General features: G+C 52.4%; 1 protein-coding gene across 3 annotated transcripts in view; it reads left to right on the forward strand.

Moving 5' to 3' along the window:
* ECE1 (endothelin converting enzyme 1) overlaps positions 1–17408 on the forward strand; it is a 115852-nt gene extending 98444 nt beyond the window's left edge. For all 3 annotated transcript variants that reach the window (XM_047082660.1, XM_047082661.1, XM_047082659.1), the window contains exons 11-19: positions 1382–1492; positions 2774–2872; positions 3367–3444; positions 4959–5062; positions 9281–9391; positions 10079–10146; positions 10968–11158; positions 14089–14184; positions 14844–17408. In XM_047082660.1, coding sequence (XP_046938616.1) covers positions 1382–1492; positions 2774–2872; positions 3367–3444; positions 4959–5062; positions 9281–9391; positions 10079–10146; positions 10968–11158; positions 14089–14184; positions 14844–15020 — 1035 coding nt within the window. In that variant the 3' untranslated portion in view covers positions 15021–17408. The remainder of the gene's footprint in view (positions 1–1381; positions 1493–2773; positions 2873–3366; positions 3445–4958; positions 5063–9280; positions 9392–10078; positions 10147–10967; positions 11159–14088; positions 14185–14843) is intronic.
* The last annotated feature ends 2538 nt before the right edge of the window (positions 17409–19946 follow it).

The following is a 19946-nucleotide window of genomic DNA, read 5'->3' on the forward strand; positions in this document are numbered from 1 at the left end:
AAGTCGCCCATGTAACCAGCACCCCAATCGAGATAGAGAACATTCCTGTCACCCACTTATCCAGTGTCCTTGGAACAGAAGGTGCCTTCGGTCCCCCAAGTGGGTGTGGACAGGTGTGGGTGGGATTGCACACTGTGGGCTCTTTCACGTCTGGCTGCTTTTGCTCAGCTAATGGCTGTGAAATGCATCCATATTGTGTGTCACACTCCTTCCGGTTGCCAAGTAGTGTGCTGTTGTATAAAAATACCACATTTTGTTTATCCGTCGGCCTGTTGGTGGGCATTTGCTTGTTTTCAGTTGGAAAACTATCATGAAGCAGGCTGCCCCAAGCCTGGTGGTTGTTACCACCTGTTCTTCAGGGTCAGGAGGCCACACGAGGGATTTACACAAGCAGGGTGAGCAGGGCCACCACTCATGATCACGGGGACCATGCACAGCCAGCAGGCTGGTGGGGCAGGAGAGCAAGCGGGGCTCGAACCAGCGTGGGTGTGCTTCCCCTGAGCTCTGTGGGGCTACAGCCTAAGGCCACCCATTTCCAGCTCCCCATAGGTGCCCTGGGGGCTGGCGGGCTGGTGGGCTGGCAGCATCACTGTGCTGGTCCTTCCTCTAGGAGGCTTTAAATGGGGTTGGGTCCTAGAGCGTCTGGGTGGCCCAGCCGGTTAAGCGTCCACCTTCGGGTCAGGTCGTGATCTCACAGTTCGTGGGCTTGAGCCCCGCATCTGGCTCTGTGCTGACAGCTCAGAGCCTGGAGCTGCTTTGGATTCTGTGTCTCCCTCTCTCTCTGCCTCTCCCCCACTCATACTCTGTCTCTCTCTCTCTCTCTCTCTCAAAAAATAAACAAACATTAAAAAAGAAAATGGGGTTGGGTCTGGCCTTCTGGGAAGGTTTTCCTGTTGCACAAGAATAGACACAGTAATTTCTCAAGTCTTTGCCACCAGGATTCTTAGCCTCCCCCGGGGGCAGGGCGAGGTAGGGGTTGGGGGTGGGGCGTGCGATCAGGCATGTCAGAGTTCTGTCACTGTAACACCCCTCGCTCGCTGTGGGACCCTGGACCGGCGACTTCCCCTTGCAGAGTTTCTGTGTCTGTTTCCTCATCTGTCCAAGGCCCACATCCCTGCCTTCCAGGTTCGTTCTGATGGCTCCTTAAGATACCGTTTATGACATGCTGTACACAGAGCCTGGCATTCAGGAAATCATAGATGGCAGCGATGAGGAATATTCTGTGGCCTCTTGATCTAGTGCCTAAAATAACTTCCACTGCGTCAGAAAAGGTCTCCTGGAGGTTCTGGAAGGAAGCAGCCCCAGCCGCTGCTGCCTCCTGGACGGACAAGGGTTGGGAAGAAGGACAGGACCAAGTAACCCCTGTCCCTTGTGTTTCCAGACCTGTCTTCCCCGGTGGAAGTTCTGCGTGAGCGACACAGAGAACAACTTGGGCTTCGCCCTGGGCCCTATGTTTGTCAAAGCGACCTTTGCGGAGGACAGCAAGAGCATAGTGAGTGCCTCGTCTTGCACACAGGCTGTGACATCGCACCTGCACTAGCCCTTCGTGAACCTGACAGCCCACACTTCTGTCTGCTCTGGACCTTTCCTACTCCGGGCCAGGGCTCCAGCCTTAACCCAAAGTTCCTGTTTTCTGAAGCCTTGAATGCCAGGAGTTATTTGGGATAGCTCTATAATTGAGTGGCAGGCACTGTAGCTGTATTGCCCTTTAACCCCGCAAGGCCATTCCAGCCATCTCTGCCTCTACCTCCAAAGGGAACGAGGGGCCCAACGAGCTGGTGTTGGCAGAGCAGCTCTGGCCTGGAGGGTGACATTTTTCTTACCCTGTGGGTGACGGGTTTGTTCTGGACACGCAGAGGAACATCATGGCTACGTGTGTGAAGACAGCCAGGCCCCAGTCCAGATCCTGGATCCATCACCTCCTGGTGGGGTGACTTGGGACAGTTTTTCTCCCTTCACCGTTAACTTGGAAGTGGGGCTGTCCATCCCGCGGTGGGAGACAAAATGAAATACCGCACACAAAACAAGGGCTCAGTGAGTGGTAGCTATTATATTATTATTATTATGTTATTGTTACAGTTTTTGTTCCTGATTTTAATTATGTAGGTATTATCTGCAGTCAGATGTTAGCAAAGGGAGACTCCCATTCCTTAGGCGACTCGACTCGCCTGTGAGCAGCTGATACAGAATCTTCGTCTAGTTCTGTCAGCCGCCAGCCCCTCTGCTCTTTCTGCTGCACGACTTCCTCCCCCTGCTCTAGCATCTTTGGCCTCCGGGTCTGCCTGTGACATTATCGCCCTCAAGAGAAGCTGGTCATCTCCAGCCTGAGCACAGCATTGCTGAGACTGCTTCTCAGAACTCGGGTTCTGTAGATTTTAAAACCCATTCCATCAATAAAGAAATCCTGTGGGCCAGTAAGTCTGAGAAAGACTAATAAGACTTTTACACTCTCCAGAAGAACCACAGTGCATGTTATACGCCAAAGGTTCTGAAAAGTCCTGCAGAGGAGAGACTTTTCCAGCTTCCCCAAAGCTTGTCCTACGCATATTTGGCCATGGAGCTCTGTTTATGGAGGTCCAGTCTTGTCCTGCAGGACTTCAGTGCTCTGAGGAACAAGGTTGGGGAAGTGGCTGGGGCTCCCCTTCTTCACCCAGCACTCACAGCCTGAGGTTCTGAGCTGTGATCTGAGTTTCGACTCTGGCCCGGGGCCTCCCTTCTGCCTGGGGTGTCTGTCCAGTGCCCAGACCTCACTGGTCAGCTTCTCTCTCCTCAGGCCAGCGAGATAATCCTAGAGATCAAGAAGGCATTTGAGGAAAGCCTGAACACACTCAAGTGGATGGATGAGGACACTCGGAGATCAGCCAAGGAGAAGGTGAGGCTGGCCCGGTGCCTGATGGGATGGCTGAGGCTTCCCGCCCGTGGGGCCACAGCCACGGACGGAGGAGGGTGTGTGAAGGGAGACCAGTCCCAGCTAGTAAGCCCGGCGTGGATGCTGTCCTGCCCTCAGGGGGTGAACAGTCCAGCAGGATGGAGGGACAGCCTTGACCACATGATTGCATTAATAACTGTGTAAAAACAGACCGTGTTGAGCACATGAGAGAAAAATGCAGGGAGATGTGACATGTCTAACGAAGAGGGAGGGACTTGATAGAGTCCAGCGGGGGACAGCCAGCAAAGGCTTCCCTCGGGACGTGACATTTAAGCAGAGGGCCAAAGGGTAAGTAGAAGTCGGGCAAGAGAGGAACCTTTCCAGAAAGAGATGTGGCAACCCCAAGCAGGAGGACCTGCCCGTGTCCCTTTGGTCCAGAGCCCGAGGCCAGCCAGCCCTGCTGAGCGCTCAGTGTCCGCCGTATCTCTCCTGTCTAGGCAGACGCAATCTACAACATGATAGGCTACCCCAACTTCATCATGGACCCCAAGGAGCTCGACAAAGTGTTCAATGACGTGAGTGGCTCCCACCCTGCCCCCTTGCGTTCCCAGATGCCCCTGGAGGTCCGCAGTTGGGGACGAGCAGAGGCAGGCTGGGTCCAGGTGGGATGCTGGAGGCACCTTGACTGTCAGGACATCTCAGGTGGTGGGAGGCGTGGGGATGGGTTCTCTGCTCCTCCCCTCCTGGGCCCGCCTCCCCCGAGCCTCTGTCAGTCAGTGCCCAGCCCTCAGTGCCAAATGGTGCCACGTGCCCTGCCAGACACTCCATTTCATGGGCAGCTCCATTGGATGAGTGGGAATCATGGAGGTGAGCAGACCCTGGAAGGCACAGACAGAATTGATGCCCCTAAAATATCAGGGAGCCCCTCATACCACCTTTTCCTTCCCAGGCCCCCAAGTTGCCTCCTCTCCCCAGGGGCCTCCCCCACCTTCCCAGAAAAACCTGGACCTCATTTGGACCTTAAATGCTAATGGGAAAGAGGAAGCATGAATCCCAAATGCACATTTAAGCTTAAATGAGGCAACAGGGGTGCTTGACATATTCCTGGGAGTTGGAACTTTTGGCAGGTCATTCCTTTAAATGGATTGTATTTCTGCCCTGAAAGATAGTTTTATATCTTTTTGTGATTGAAATTTGTGAATTCAGGCATTTTTGCAATTATAATAACCTCTCATCATGGCTCTATTTAAAACCCAAGAATATTAAAACTACTTCTGAGAATATGGGACTGACTCATTCTGCAGCGTGTTTCCTTCAGAATAATTTAAGATGCCCCAGGGTGTCACAATACAGGATCCAGAGGCTCTTGCGGACAGCCCACAGGATCAGAGTCCTGTCCCCAGGGCCCCAGCATCTTACCAGAGCCCTGACGAGAAGCCAGAAAGCCCTGGAGCCGATCTGAGGGAGAACCTTGCCCCCTGAAAAGAGCTGAAAGGCTGGGCTGAGTGCTAAGGAAAATGTGCAGTGATGCCTGTCCCCTGACGTGTCAGAGACAGATCCCGGCTCGATTCATGTGCTATCCAGAGTGGTAGCTACAAGCCACGACTGTTTAATTAATTAAAATCTAAATACATTAAAATTTAATTAAATGTAAAAGTCACACTAGCCACGTTTGAAATGCTCAGTAGCCACATGTGGCTGGTATCTACCATACGGGATAACGCGGGCATAGAACATGTCCCTCATCATGGATTGGACAGCACTGGAGGGATTTCCTGCCTAAGGCCCAGGCGCTGCCGCAGGCCGTGATACTGCTTGGTATTGAGCGGTCCTGGTGAAGTTCTTACCGTGTCCTCGAAAGGGAGAGGGGAGGGTGCCGGGCCCCAGCAGGGTCAGGGCCAAGGCAGGAAGCCACCAAGCCTGCGGTCCCGAGCCCTCCATTCCATCCTCTGACCTGTAGACCCATCCCTTAACCTCGTGGGGTCTCAGCTTCCTCAGTTTTAGAAGAAGGGGTTTGCCTTTCGAGGAGCCGGGGGGCCTCCTGGCCTGGGTACGCTCTGATCTTGTGATTTCGCTTCCTCTTGTCCAGTACACGGCAGTTCCGGACCTCTACTTCGAGAATGCCATGCGGTTTTTCAACTTCTCCTGGAGGGTCACTGCTGACCAGCTCAGGAAAGCTCCCAACAGAGACCAGTGAGTCCCTGGGCCTTGCTGGGAGGAAGTAGCTCCCAGAACACAGGGTGCTCTGGGCTGAGCTTGCCTTTGTCGCACATGCACCACGTGCCCACCGTGACTCTCCTAAGTGCCATCTGAGGAGTGGGTACCGTGGTTTTCCCACTTTTCAGATGCAGAGACCAGGGACCAAGGAAGTGTGCCCAGCCAGGAGCTGGGACTGGCCCAGGTCTGTGTGCCCCCGGTGCCCAGCCTGTTGGCAGAGTAGTGGCCTCTAGACTTGAGCGGCCCGGCCTCACATCCTGGTTCCACAGCTTCAGTGTTTAGAGCCTTTGCCTTGTTATCTGCAGATAAGATGGGAGGAGCCTATGGACAGTCAAGTGTGAGAACTTCGCAGGAGTGTCTGGCCCAGAGGAGGCCCTCAGTTAGGGAGGATTCCAGACGGGCCCCCAACAGCTGTGGTTCCCAAACCTCACTGCATATCAGGGCCCTCTGGGGAAGTTGTGTGTGTGTGTGTGTGTGTGTGTGTGTGTGTGTGTGTGTGTGTGTGTTTTCCTGAGGAAGGTTTTTTTTTTTATGTTTATTTGTGAGAGGGAGACTGCGCATACGCACGTGGGAGGGGCAGAGAGAGAGGGAGACAGAGGATTCCAAAGGGACTCTGCGCTGACAGCAGAGAGCCCGATATGGTATTCGAACTCACGAACTGTGAGATCATAACCTGAGCCGAAACCAAGAGTTGGACGTTCAACCCACTGAGCCACCCAGGCGCCCCTCCTGGGGAAGTTTTTTTAAATACAGCTTTCGCCTGGACCTCAAACCTTCTTAAAATAATCTGGAATGAGCTCTGGCATCTGTCATTTTTTGAGCAGTCTCCTTGGAAAAATCTTCTGTTGTCAACGCAGCTCTAGTTCTCAAAATAAGCTCCCTCCACGCCGAAAACATTTTGCAGAATAAATCTTACCAAGGTGGAAGCAACTTCTCTTTGCCTCTGGTGCCCCCTCGTGGCCAACCGAGGTTTGAACATCTCTGTTTCCTCTGTCTCCAGACTATGGCACAGATACTGCCACAAGGTTCCGAATTTATCTGAAATCTTTAATTTAACTTAAAATTTATCATTTAAATTCTGCCTCCTGCCCGTTCATGTAACCATGTGTTTTTAAAAAATATGAATTTTCAGGGGCGCCTGGGTGGCTCAGTCGGTTGAGCGTCCGACTTTGGCTCAGGTCATATCTCACGGTCTGTGAGTTCGAGCCCCGCGTCGGGCTCTGTGCTGACAGCTCAGAGCCTGGAGCCCATTTCAGATTCTGTGTCTCCCTCTCTCTCTGCCCCTCCCCTGTTCATGCTCTGTTTCTCTCTGTCTCAAAAATAAATAAACATTAAAAAAAATTTTTTTAATTAAAAAAAAAAAATGAATTTTCAATTTCCCAGTATCTTTCCATGGCTTCAGTTACCCACCAACACATCTCTGTGGCGCTTACCTGGAGGAGACAGAGTGAACTGTCTAAGCTCTTGGAGAAAACGTCCTTCCTGTCTCACTCTGCTCCTTTTTTTTTTTTTAAGTTTATTTATTTTGAGAGAGAGAGAGCGAGCGCCTCAGTGGGGGAGGGCAGAGAGAGAGGGAGAGAGTGAATCCCAAGCCGACTCCACATTGTCAGCGCAGAGCCTGATGCCGGACTCGAACTCACAAACCGTGAGATCATGCCCTGAGCTGAAACCAAGAGTTGGACACAACCAACTGACTGAGGCACCCCAGCACTCCACTCCTTACTGAACTTCCCCCCCCCATTCCAGAAAAATTATCAAGTGGACAGATGTTTCTACCACTAGGTTCTTTGTTCTACATTCTTTGTTTTTAAATTTTTTTTTAGGTTTTATTTTTTTAACTAATTGTGCACCCAACATAGGGCTTGAACTCACAACCCCGAGATCAAGAGTTGCACGCTCCACCCACTGAGCCAGCCAGGCACTCTGCCCCACTTCTACACTCTTGAAAAATTATTGGACCCCAAAGAGTCATTTTTGTATGGCGATTATATCAATTTATTATAAATGTTATTAAAAGGAACTATTTTCTTACAAAATATTTAGTGAGAAAAAGGTATTATTTTACTTTTTGCCTATTTCTTTGATATCCGGCTAAATAGAAGACAGCTAGATTCTTTATCTGACGCTGTGTTCAATCTATTGCAATATCTTGTTTTGAAATATATAAAGAAAACCTAGCTTCATGCAGACACGAAATTGGGAAAGGCAGGAATGCTTTAGTAGTCTTTTCCGATACTTGTGCACACTCTTTGTCGATACTACACCAAAACTCAGCAAGTAATAATTTGTTAAAGGTTAATCTCACTGTGGAACCTGAACCCATAGTCATAAACTTTTCCTACTGTTACACTAAAACCCATCAGTCTGTCTTGCACTTTGAATGGATCTTTTAGCCAGCCCTAATTTGTCACATCACACATCGGTCATTTGGGAAACAATGGCCCCGCTGACTTTTACATACCTTCCCCCCAAATCCACATTTGTTCATATCACTGTTGACCTCCTGAGAAAAGTCTTTAAGTATTGGGAAGCTGTCAAGTTTGGAGGGACTAATACAAGTTCTTGTAATTTTACTAATTAAGTAATTAATTTTGCTTGAAACTTCAGAGTTTCTTTTTAATTTTTAAAAAATTCTGCTGCGCCTGGATGGCTCAATCGGTTAAGCATCTGACTTCGGATCAGGTCATGATCTCAACGGTTCATGAATTCAGGCCCCTCATCAGGCTCCATGCTCATCGTGTGGAGCCTGCTTGGGATTCTCTCTCTCTCTCTCTCTCTCTCTCTCTCTCTCTCTCTCTCTGCCCCTCCCCAACTCACAATTTCTCTCTCTCTCAAAATAAATCAATAAACTTAATTTTTTTTTTTTTTAGTTTTTTAGTTTTTATTTTTGTAAGTAAGCTCTATACCCAAGCTCTGTTTTTGTAAGTAAGCTCATAACCCATAGATCAAGAGTTGCATGCTCTGGGGGGCACCTGGGTGGCTCAGTCAGTTAAGCATCCGGCTTCGGCTCAGGTCATGATCTCACAGTTCGAGGGTTTGAGCCCTGCATCAGGCTCTGTGTGGACAGCTCAGAGCCTGGAGCCTGCTTTGAATACTGTGTCTCCCTCTCTCTCTCTGCCCCTTCCCTGCTTGAGCTCTCTCTCTCTCCCTCTCTGTCTCTCAAAAATAAGTAAATATTTAAAAAAAGAAAAAAAGATGTTCCTAAATGGGGCGTCTGCATGGCTCAGTTCAGTTAAGCCATTGACTCTTGATTTCAGCTCGGATCACGATCTCACAGTTCGTGAGTTCGAGCCCCCATTGGGCTCCGCACTCACAGTGTGGAGCCTGCTTGGGATTCTCAATCTCTCTCTCTCTCTCTCTCTCTCTCTCTCTCTCTGCCTCCCCACCCACCCACCCAAAATAAGTAAATAAACTTGAAAGAAAGAGAGAGAGAAAGAGAGAGAGAGAGAGAGAGAAGGGAGCAAGGAAGAAAGAAAAATGTTCCCAAATGGAATGGGGTTTTTTTTCCTGGTGAGGAGCACGGTGACCACTGGAGCAGCTGGTGCCCCTGTCTTGAGTCACACTTAGGCTCCAGAAACTTTACCCACTGTTGCAAATGTCAACATGTCACAAAGGCAAGTAACGATTTAACATTATCATGAAAATAGCTTTGACCTTGCAGACCCCCCCCAAGGGAATTGAGAGCCCCTCCCAGTGTCCACAGACCACACTTTGAGAGATGCTTTGCAGCAGTGGCCTGCCTGCCTTCCTTTCTTCCTTCCTTCCTTCCTTCCTTCCTTTCTTTTTTAATTTTAATGTTTGTTTTTGAGAGCATGAGCAGGGGAGAAGCAGAGAGAGAGGGAGACAGAATCCGAAGCAGGCTCCAGGCTCTGAGCTGTCAGCACAGAGCCCGACACAGGGCTTGAACTTACAGACTGTGAGATCATGACCCGAGCCGAAGTTGGATACTTAACTGACTGAGCCACCCAGGCGCCCAGCCGTGGCCTGTCTCTCTTTGTAAGAGGCTCACTGTTCCTCCGTGTGTGTGACATCGGATTTCACCAATCCCTTGTCTGCAGACAGTTGGGGTTTTTCTGGTTTTTCCCTCCAAAACAGTGATGCTAAGGATGTCCTTGTACGTGTGTGCACTTGGGGCCGGGGTTAAGGCTCCTGATATCCTCCAGACCGGCTGACCCCACCTGTGTGTCCTTGCAGGTGGAGCATGACTCCGCCCATGGTGAACGCCTACTACTCGCCCACCAAGAATGAGATCGTGTTTCCTGCCGGCATCCTGCAGGCGCCATTCTACACCCGCTCCTCACCCAAGTAGGATGCTTGGGGTGCTCCCGTCCCGTCTCCTTCCCCTGCCCCTCAGTGGACGCCCGGCCCAGCCCTGTGGCCCACAGCCACACTGAGTGCTCTTTGTCCCACTGGCCCGGGGAGCTTGGGACGTCCACTCCCCCCGCCCCACCCCGCCCCGTGCTTCCCTCCAGGGGTCTCCGGGATCCAGAAGCCCTTGCACAGTGGGGATTTGGGGGCATGTCATGGAGTCAGGAGCCCCATCTAGAGGAATGCCCCTCCAATGGTATCTTAGAGCCATCACGGCCGGGGAGGTGGAGGGGTGAGGGCCCTGTCGCACACAGACAAGGTATGGGGCCCTGAGTTTGAATCCCAGGTCTGCTCTTTGCTCACTGCGTGGCCCGTGGACAATGTGATCAAGCCATTCCAAGTGGCTTGCTCATTCATAGATCGGTCATTAATGCCGAACCCTTTTGAGGGGACCAAAGAGGACAGTGCCGTTCTGTGGAGCATCACATACAGTGCTTGGCACCCATTGGGCACAGGCTGACCACAGCCCGCTTGCCCAGCCTCTCAGTGGCCTCAGGGGACTGGCTGGAAGTTCAAGCTGCGGCCATGTCCCTGCAGAGCGCCACAGGACCCTGCTGTTTCTCCAGACACAGGAAGCCGTGTCCTCTTGTGACGTCACCCTCACTCTTGTTTCCTCCCCTCCAGGGCCTTAAACTTTGGTGGCATTGGTGTTGTCGTGGGCCACGAGCTGACTCATGCTTTTGATGATCAAGGTACGACTCCCTGGGGCCCCCTTCAGACCGGGCACATTGACTCCTGGCCCCACTGCTTCTGCTTTGCTCTCGTCGCTTCCAACAGTCTGGAGGCAGATGGATCTGGGTTCAGTCCTGGGCCTGCCTCCCGTCATCTGAATGAACTTTAACAAGTCCTGTCACTCTCCAGGCCTCTTCGTCCTTGTCTGTGAAGCAGGCATGGCAATTCCGACCTCATGGGGTGATTGTGGGGACTGTGTCAGACACAAGGGGGTTCCTGGAAGGTGTCCCATACTCAGGAGTGGGTGTTAGTAGTCCTCAGGGAGCACAATTTCTCCTCCACTCCAGAGACTTCTCTGGCCCCACCGCCAGCAGAGGAGTTGAAGCCATTCGCCTCCTCATCAGAAAATGTCCAGAATTCTCATTCCCTCCTGCCTTGGGGATTCCAAGGCCAAAAAGGAAGAGGCGGGACTTTAGAGGCCGGGGCCTGTCTGTGACCCCAGTGCTGCTGACTCCATTTACCCCTTCCTGGGCTCAGGGAACAAGGCCCTTCGCCAGCCTTGACAATGACTCCCGCTCCACTGAAATTGTGGACAAGCTGACCCTTGGCCCGCATCCCGTTGCTCCATTCTCTCACTGCCACCTGCCACCCAGCCCGCCTGGCTCATCCTCCCAGCTCCTCTGGCCCCCAGACCGGCACCATCTCCCCAGTGCTGGTGGGTAGAAGGGAGGTGGGCGGGTGGAGCCATTTCTCACTGGGAGGAGAGGCTCCGTTAGACAGCTATGCGTGCCAGCTCTGCCTCTCCTTCCCCTTGACCTGACACTTCCTTCTGAACCCACAGGACGAGAGTACGACAAGGATGGGAACCTTCGGCCCTGGTGGAAGAACTCGTCCGTGGAGGCTTTCAAGCAGCAGACCGAGTGCATGGTGGGCCAGTACAGCAACTACAGTGTGAACGGGGAGCCAGTGAACGGCCGGCACACCCTCGGGGAGAACATCGCCGACAACGGGGGCCTCAAGGCGGCCTATCGGGTAAGAGCTCACCCCCCGCACATGCCCCGGCCCAAGTCTGGGTCTGTGCAGGTGTCTCCTCAGTAAAGGGTCATTAGAGACCAGCTTGGGCAAACTGTAGCCACTCCATGAGCTGTTTCCCCGTCTGCAAAATGGGCGAGAACTGATGGAGAAGCTTGCGGAAGTCCCTAGCACAGAGCGTGGCACACAGAGGGCTTTCCAGCCTTGAGTCTGGCCCAACTAGGAGACATAGGAGAGGGCTTAGACTGGACCTACCTGACGACCTTTTCAAGGAAAGCCACCACTAATTCAGACAGCAGTGGGCCCAGGAGGGAAAGGGAGGGAAGGGACACCGTCATGGAGCCAGTTCCGGGTTCAAGTCCTGGCTCTGGAGTAAGTCACTTAGCCTCCTCGAGCCCCAGTGTGCTTGACTGTGAACACCTACTCCCTACATCGCTGGCGTGGCAGAACGTTGACACAGATAGGGGCATCTGGGTGGCTTCAGTCGGTTCAGAGTCCAACTTCAGCTCAGGTCATGATCTCACAGTTCCTGGGTTTGAGCCCCACGTCGGGCTCTGAGCTGACAGCTCGGAGTCTGAAGCCTGCTTCAGATTCTGTGTCTCCCTCTATCTCTGCCCCTCTCCTGCTTCGCTCTGTCTCTCTCTGTCTCTCAAAAGTAAATAAATGTTTAAAAAAAATTTTTTAAAAAGAAAGTTGGGCACAGAGTGACACTCCGAAAGGTCAGCTGAACTGGAAGGGAGAGAGAGCAGAGGCCACGAGAAGAGAAGGAGATGTCTCTCAAAAGAGCAATACAGAGCCTCCTTCTCACCGTGACAGGAAGAGCAGAAATAAATAAATGAGGTGCCATTTATTGAGGCCTTATTATGTGCCAGACTCTGCTCAGTACCCCCACAATTTTACCATTAGGTATTACAGCCATTTTGCAGGTGAGAAAACTGAGCCCAGAAACACTCAATAACCTGCCTGAAGTCCAGGAGTCAGTGAAAATGTACTGAAAACCTTCTGCCCACCATGGGCTGCCTTAGGCACTGGAGATTTTGTGCCAAGACAGACAGGAATCGTGCTCTCACAAAACTCACAATTTTGTGGGGCAGGGGAGGGGGAAGAAAGCCAATACACAAGTAAACAAATAAGATAATTTCAAGTACTGATAAGATGAAGAATATAAAATAGGGCAAGGTAGTGAAAAATAAGGGGGGAGGGTGGTCAGGGTAGGCCTTCTGGAGGGGATGACATTGGAATTGAGACCTTGAATGACGAGGAAGAGGCAGGGAAAGCTGGAATAGAATAGTACGTGCAAATGGACACAGCCCGGCATGGTCAAAGACAGGAAGACAGGTAGGGGTGGAGCGGAGGGAGGGGATGTTGGAGGAGTGATCGGGACCAGAGCTCACCAGGTCTGGGTCAACGGCTTAAGGAGCTTGGGTTTTGTTCTGTACAATGGGAGCTGCCGCACGATTTTTAAAAAGAAGAATGACACGATCTAATTTATCCTTTAAAACAAGGGTCAGCAAACCTACACCCTGTGGGCCAAATCCAGCTTTCAGCCTGTTTTTGTAAATAAAAAATTTAGGGGGACACAGCCAGGCCTGTTCACTTCCACGTTGTCTGCAGCTGCTTTCACACTGACAATGCCAGAACTGAGTAGTTTCAACTAGACCCTTTGGCCTCCAAAACTGAAACTATTTACTTCACGGGAAAGTTTGCCAACCCCCACTTTATGAGGATGGCTTAAGATGCTGTGTCAGGAGGGGATTGGAATTGGACCAGCTCGAGGCGAGGAGTCTAGTTAGAAAGCTGTTGTGAGATTATCCGGCAAGAGAAGGGATAAAGCCATGGCGAGGGTAAGAAGTGGTCAGATTTGGATTGTTTGGATGATTGAAAGAGAAGCTCAGGGGGCCTGGCTCCCTCGGTCAGAAGAGTGTGTGACACTTGATCTCGGGGTTGTGAGTTCGAGCCCCACATTGAATGTAGAGATTACTTAACGATAAAATCTGGGGCGCCTGGCTCAGTCGGTTAAGCGTCCGACTTTTGCTCAGGTCATAATCTTGCAGTTCGTGAGTTTGAGCCCCGCATTGGACTCTGTGCTGACAGCTCAGAGCCTGGAGCCTGCTTTGGATTCTGTGTCTCCCTCTCTCTCTGCTCCTCCCCCCACTCATGCTCTGTCTCTCTGTCTCTCTCTCTCAAGAATAAATATTAAAAATTTTTTTAATAAAATCTTTTTTAAATTATTTATTTATTTATTCTGAGAGAGAGAGGGAGAGAGAGCAGGGGAGGCACAGAAAGAGAGGGAGAGAGAAAGAATCCCAAGCAGGTTCCGTGCTGTCAGCACAGAACCCGACGTGGGGCTCGATCCTATGAAATGTGAGATCGTGACTTGAGCTGAAATCAAGAGTTGAATGCTCAACCAACGGAGCCACCCAGGCGCCCCCAAAATAAAATCTTTAAAAAAAAAAAAGGAAGAAAGAAAAAAAGAGAAGCTCAAAGAACTCTGGGGCTGGAGTCTGAGTAACTAGGCGGTTGGTGGTACCATTTACTGTGGTGGGAAGGCATATGTGCGTGCACGTGCGTGTGCGTGTGCGTGTACAACCTCTCATTCTGCTGTGCCATGTTAGCTCTGGGATGCATCGTGGAAATCCAGCTGAAGCAGTTGAATAAACAAGTCAGGGAAGAGGCTGGAGCTGGAAGGAGGCACTTGAGAGCTGTGGGCGTGTCGGTGGTATCTAAGCCTAGGGTTGAACACGCTCCCCTTCAGGATGAGTGCGGGTGAAGATCACTCCTCTAGCCTGAGCCGAGGCCCAGACTCCGCAGTGTGAGTCCCCGCCCCAGCAGGGTAGAGCTTCCCGGGATCTCCCGCACTGGCCCTCCATTGTCGCCCTGTTTGCTCCTGTGTCAAGGGAGCCGCTGAGCTTTGTTTTCTCTGCTCCCAGGCCTACCAGAACTGGGTGGAGAAGAACGGGGCTGAGCAGACATTGCCCACCCTGGGCCTCACCAATAACCAGCTCTTCTTCCTGGGCTTTGCACAGGTGAGTTTGTTAGAGGAAAAAAACGCCAAACGCAGGCACATTCTGCCATCTTGAAGCTCCAAGAGCTCTGAGAGCCAAAAGGCAAGTTCCCCTCAATTGATAACCTTCTAGTTCATTGGCCTGTCCATCGGGCATCCAGTTTGTAAGGTGAGCTTCCTGCCATTAGAGAAATCCAGTGAATGCCATTAAAAGGTCTCCAGTATCAGGTAGATGAGAGGACAGGTAAGTGCTAAGGGCCTCCTGGTTCAGGGGTTCTAGAAGTTTCCTAAACTCAAAATGCCCCAGGATGTCCCTTGAGTTGGCATTAATGAATAGTCTTCTGTTGGTGCCCAGAGCCATAAACAGTTTTTTGTTCTGCCCAGGAGGTGAGTGATGTGGACTCAGTTCAAGGTTTTCAGACTGGTTTTAGGGCAGAACCCTTTGTTCAGATGAAATCTAATGCAGAGGCCCAGGACAGACCCAGGTAACTGCAGTAGAGGATGCTGGGATGGGGGACATCCCAGCCCAGCGTCTCTTCCCCACACGCTCGGCAGCCCCAGCTGACTCCCCAGGCTCTCAGAACCAGGCGGGGGCCCATGCCCCTACTGCCGTGGACGGGGGCAGTCTGGCAGCCTCAGGGCCCCATAGTGACCCAGCTTCTCCTTTGTTGCCTCACAAAGGTCTGGTGCTCTGTCCGCACGCCCGAGAGCTCCCACGAAGGCCTCATCACCGATCCTCACAGCCCCTCCCGCTTCCGGGTCATTGGCTCCGTCTCCAACTCCAAGGAGTTCTCAGAACACTTCCACTGCCCCCCTGGCTCGCCCATGAACCCTCATCACAAGTGCGAAGTCTGGTGAGGGTGGGAGCACCTCGAGCCGAGACAGAGGATGAGCCCCCAGGTGGGGCCAACAAGGCCATCTCTCCATCCAGCGTCCAGGGCACCGCCCCGCCCCCCTGGCCACCCAGGGCCCCCCTACCCCGCACTGGAGGGTTTTCAGCCGGAACTGAGCCTACGATGTGGGTTCTCAACACAATCCGAGATTTGATCCCCTGTGAAGACCCTGGCATCCCAGGCACATGTGCGTCAACTCCAGTGGGCATTTGGGTATCAGGCTGGTTGCTCACCAGGCCTGGGCCCCACGCTGACAAGGGCAGTGGACGCAACCCCCCGCCCACATCCGGAGCCAGAAGCACCAGAAATGCCACTGTGTCAAATGCTTTAAAGATATATTTTTGGGGAAACTATTTTTTAAACGTGGAATACACTGGAAATGTTCAGGGAAATAATGAATTTAAAACACTTTTTTTTTTTTTAAGGAAAGGATTGGTATATTTATTATATTCTGTTTTTCTAAATAACCTGTGGATAAGGGAAGCCCCACTGATTTACCCCTCTCCTCCTCACTCGCCGTGAGGTCGCCTGAGGCAGCCATCCTCAGCCACTGAGCGCGTCCCCAAGTAGAGAGCTGCCCATCCCTGGGCATTTACAGTTTCAGCCTCTGTCACCTGGTTTTGCAGTCGCAGGGTGTAGAGAGGAGAGGTGTGGAGGCCAGGAAGGGGCAGAGGCCAGCTCATGGGCACCGCCCCTCGCAGCTTGCCTGCCTCTGTCCCCAGAGTCCAACAGTGGGAACCCCAGCTAGGACGGTCTGATCCCCAAAGTTGCAGCAGGGAATTGATGGCTGCAGCAGGATGAGGCCAGGTCATGGCCTTCAAACCCATCCTGGGGCACCCCGATGCCCTGGGCCTGGACAGCAGAAGGCCTGCAAGACCTGGCCCTCCATCAGATCCTCTCTGCGTGCCGTAGATGGCCCCTCTCTGTCCCTCTTCTGGCCGCTGCATGTGTGTCCCAGGGTCTGGTTCCCTGTCTACAGCAGCCCTCCCAGCCCGGCCACTCCAGGGTCTGCCTTGCTGACCCGTTTCTGCAGAGGAAGGAGAAAAGAGAAGACCGCTCTCCTGTCCCACAGGGCCCAGATCCTCCCTCTGAGCTCCGTCCTGCACCCCTGGCCTGGGCTTGGCTCCAGGGACCACATGCAGCCCCTCCTGCCCTCCCTCCATCTCTAGTGCCTTATCTGAGGCTGCAGCCCAGGCTCTACCCCAAGGAGACAACCCCCTACCAGGTGCCCCTTTGCTTCCTCAGTGAAGCCTTCAAGTGTCCTGACTATAATGCAAGGCCATACCCCCTACTCCCAGTGCCCACAGAGCTGCCCCTCACGGCGCCCTGGGAGCTCTAGCCTACAGGGCAGTGGCACCAAGGTCAGGAATCTGAAGGACTCCTGAACTTGCCCTGAGCCCCATCCCACCCTCAGCCCCTTGGGTTGAATCGAGACGATACTTGTAACTAGAGGGACTCCTCATCTGGAGATGTTTTCAGCCAAGGCAGACTGAGGAAAAGGTTCCCCCAATGTGATCAGTCTAGCCTGTGGGGTCAGGGAACCAGGAGTGGCTTCCCTCCTTGAAACTGTGGTGCAGGAGCTCTCTCTGGGGGAAGCAGGCCCCTGTGACTGAGGCCAGAGCAGCCAGTGCTCACCCTGGCTCTCCCTTCTCGGCAGCCCACGGCCGGGTCGTGCCCCGTCTCCTCGCCCCGGAAGTTAGAATCCTCCCTGCCCAAGAGGACCAGCCAGATCAGCCTCGGCACTGAGGTGGGGTGGGGTCCAGATGAGGCCCCTGGTCCCCGCAGGCAGCAGCCCTGGTCACTTTTCAGAGACGTAGGACAGGAGCCAGAGAAGGAGCTAGAGTTGGGGGCTTCCACACAGAGTTTGGATTTCCCAGCCCTAGTGCCCTCCAGGTACCTCCTCTACCCCCCTCGTCCTGCCTTCCCGCCTTCCCCGTGGGCGGTCACAGTCCTCAGGGGTGTCTGTCCTCACCTTGGGCTGGGACCTCCCAACCAGAAGCAAGTGTCCCAGGGCTGAGGGTCCAGCCAGAGGGAATGTAGACTACATTCATTTCTTCAGGGTGTCCTGGGAATAGGCAGGGGCCAAGGGGGAGGAGGGCTCAGGCCCAGCAGGGACAGAAGCAAAGGGAGCACCCCCACTGTCCCTGCCGAGCTGAAAACAAGGCTGAGGAGGTGGACAGCTGCCCCGTGAGAGACCCCTCCCCTGAGGCCCGGGAGCCATAGGTCTGGCTTCTCTGCGGCTACTCGGATGTGGGGTTTGGGGCTGGGAATCTATTTTTTGTATTCTTACGTTTTGTGCTACTGTAGTTTCGGTGTGGCACTATTGTAACTGAAATAAACGACTTGTACCGAGCGCCATGTGACTGAGTGTGTGGCCTCCGAGGACAGCGCTTGGAGGCTATGGGAGGGCTCCTGGCCAGCACAGAGCTGCACACCGTCGCATGTGCATGGGGGCCAGCTGCACCCCTCCCCAGAGCAGAGGACTTGGACCCTGACAAGTGCCAGAAGGTTACTCAGTGCCTGTGCCCATCTGGCCGTCCTTCCTCCATCAATATGATCATGTGAGCACTCCCTGCTAGTGACAATGATGCATGTCCCCACTGTGCCCAAGGGGCATCCTAGAAAAATTGAATTTTCTGTTATCTTGGAGCAAAGGGTGTCGGCAGTGGGTTTCCAGGCCTCAGATGCTTGGCAGGGCAGACAGTAGATGAAATCAGAGAAGTTCAAGGAAAAGTGTCTGACATATACTCATGCCTCCTCCTGAGTTTTGCATACATTCTTCCTTCTCCCTAGAATGTTCTCTGACTTCTCTGCCTGATACACTCCTACTCATCCTTCAATGCCCAGCTCAGCATAACTTCTTCTAGGAAGCCCTTCCTGACCTCCAGTCCAGATCAGGTAGGATCACACAGGCTTCGCTCTCCTACCAGAATGTATTAGTGCCAGGGCCTGCCGTAACAGAGTACCACAAACTTGGTGGCTTATTGCAACAAAAATCTATTGTCTCACAGTTCTGGAGGCTAGAGTGCAAGATCAAGGGGTCAACAAAGTTGATCCTTCTGAAGAATGGGAGGAAGAATCTGTTCCAGGCCTCTTGCCTAGCTTCTGGCAATTTGCTGGCCATCTTTGGCACTCCTTGGCTTATAGAAGCATCACCAATCTCTGCCTTCATCTTTACATGGTGTTCTCCCTGTGTGCACATCTGGTATGTGTCTGAATCTCCCCCCCCCCTTTTTATAAGGACACCAGTCGTATTAGATCAGGGCCCACCCTGATAACCTCATTTTAACTAATTACATCTGCAGTGATCCTATAAGATCATATTCTGAGGAACTGAGGGTTACAACTTCAACGTACGAATTTGAGGGGACACAACTCAACTCATAACACAGAGGTTCCAGTTCTCTAGGCTGTGAAGGTGTCTGTACCATCTCCAGCAGCCCAGTGCCTGACACAGACCAGTGATGGAGTAGGGCTCAGTGACTGTTGGGTAAGTATGTGGGTGAGTGGATTGATGGGTGCACAGGTAGATGATGGATGGATGGATGGATGGATGGATGGATGGATGGAGGAGTGGGTGGGTGGATGGATGGATAGGAGAATGGATGGATGGATGGGTGGGTAGGGGAATGGGTGATGGATGGATGGGTAGGTAGGTAGATGTATGGGTGGGTAGGTGGATGGATGGATAAGTGGATGGATGGATGGATGGATGGATGGGGGAATGGGTGGGTGGCTGGGTGGGTGGATGGTTGGGAAATGGGTGATGGATGGATGCATAGATAGGTATATGGATGGGTGGGTAGGTGGATGGATGGATGGATGGATGGGGGAATGGGTGGGTGGCTGGGTGGGTGGATGGTTGGGAAATGGGTGATGGATGGATGCATAGATAGGTATATGGATGGGTGGGTAGGTGGGTGGATGGACGGATGGATGGATGGATAAGTGGATGAATGGAAGAATGGCTGAACGGACAAATAGTCATAAGTAATATATCATTAAGGGAGCCATCCCACAACACACTAATGCCAGAGAAAACAAGCCCAGTGGGCTGGGGTGACCAGGGAAAACTTGCTGGAGAGCAGAGACTTCAGCTGAGCCTTCAATTCTGAAGGGGGAGAATTGGTGCTCGTACTTTGAACTGGACAGAGTGATGACCTGAGCAAGCACCTATTCAAGGGGCAAAACCCCTCAACCTGACTTGCTTTAAAAGGAATAAGTCATTTGTCTTAGACTCTATTTCTCTAGCTGTAAAATGGACATTTTTCTCTGCCTTCTCTTTGTTGTGACCCACAAAATACTGGGGAGATGTGCGGATGCTTGAGAGACAGTGATACACTTTGAACCCCTCACAACATTCACACTAGGTGTGTGCCTGCCCCACGCATACATGAGCTTATACATAACCCAGTGTCTCTCATCTGGACAGCTCAGCCTTATCCCCTCCAACTGTCTTTAGGAGAGCAACCTATTTAAAGATCACATCACTCCCCTTCACTGCATTTACTTGCCCTAGGACCTGGGCTCTGCCCAAATTTCCCCCGCCAGAGCTCCCCCTTGCCACTTTGAGCCTCCTTTCTGCACCTTCAATAGCCCCTGTCCTTCCCTGCCTGTCCCTCAGATTAGAATGTCCTCCATACACCCTTGCCAATGAATGAATGGACATATGCATTTTTTCTTAAAGCTTCCACATGTGTGCCTACTGCAAATCAAGCCGTGTGCCGTGTCCTTGCACATCCTCTCCTTGAATGCTTACAGCAATTTCCTAAGACAGGTGCTTTAGCACCCAGATCAGAGGGGAATGGGGGCAGAGCTGAGTTCTGAACTCAGGCTGCTGGCAAGGAGCTGCCTGGGAAAATAGGAGAGGCTCCTAAGGAATAATGATGGC

This window comes from Lynx rufus, unplaced genomic scaffold, assembly GCF_022079265.1.
Source record: "Lynx rufus isolate CCGP_SWC_20201006 ecotype Redwood Valley unplaced genomic scaffold, mLynRuf1.p SCAF_2, whole genome shotgun sequence".
NCBI lineage: Eukaryota > Metazoa > Chordata > Mammalia > Carnivora > Felidae > Lynx > Lynx rufus.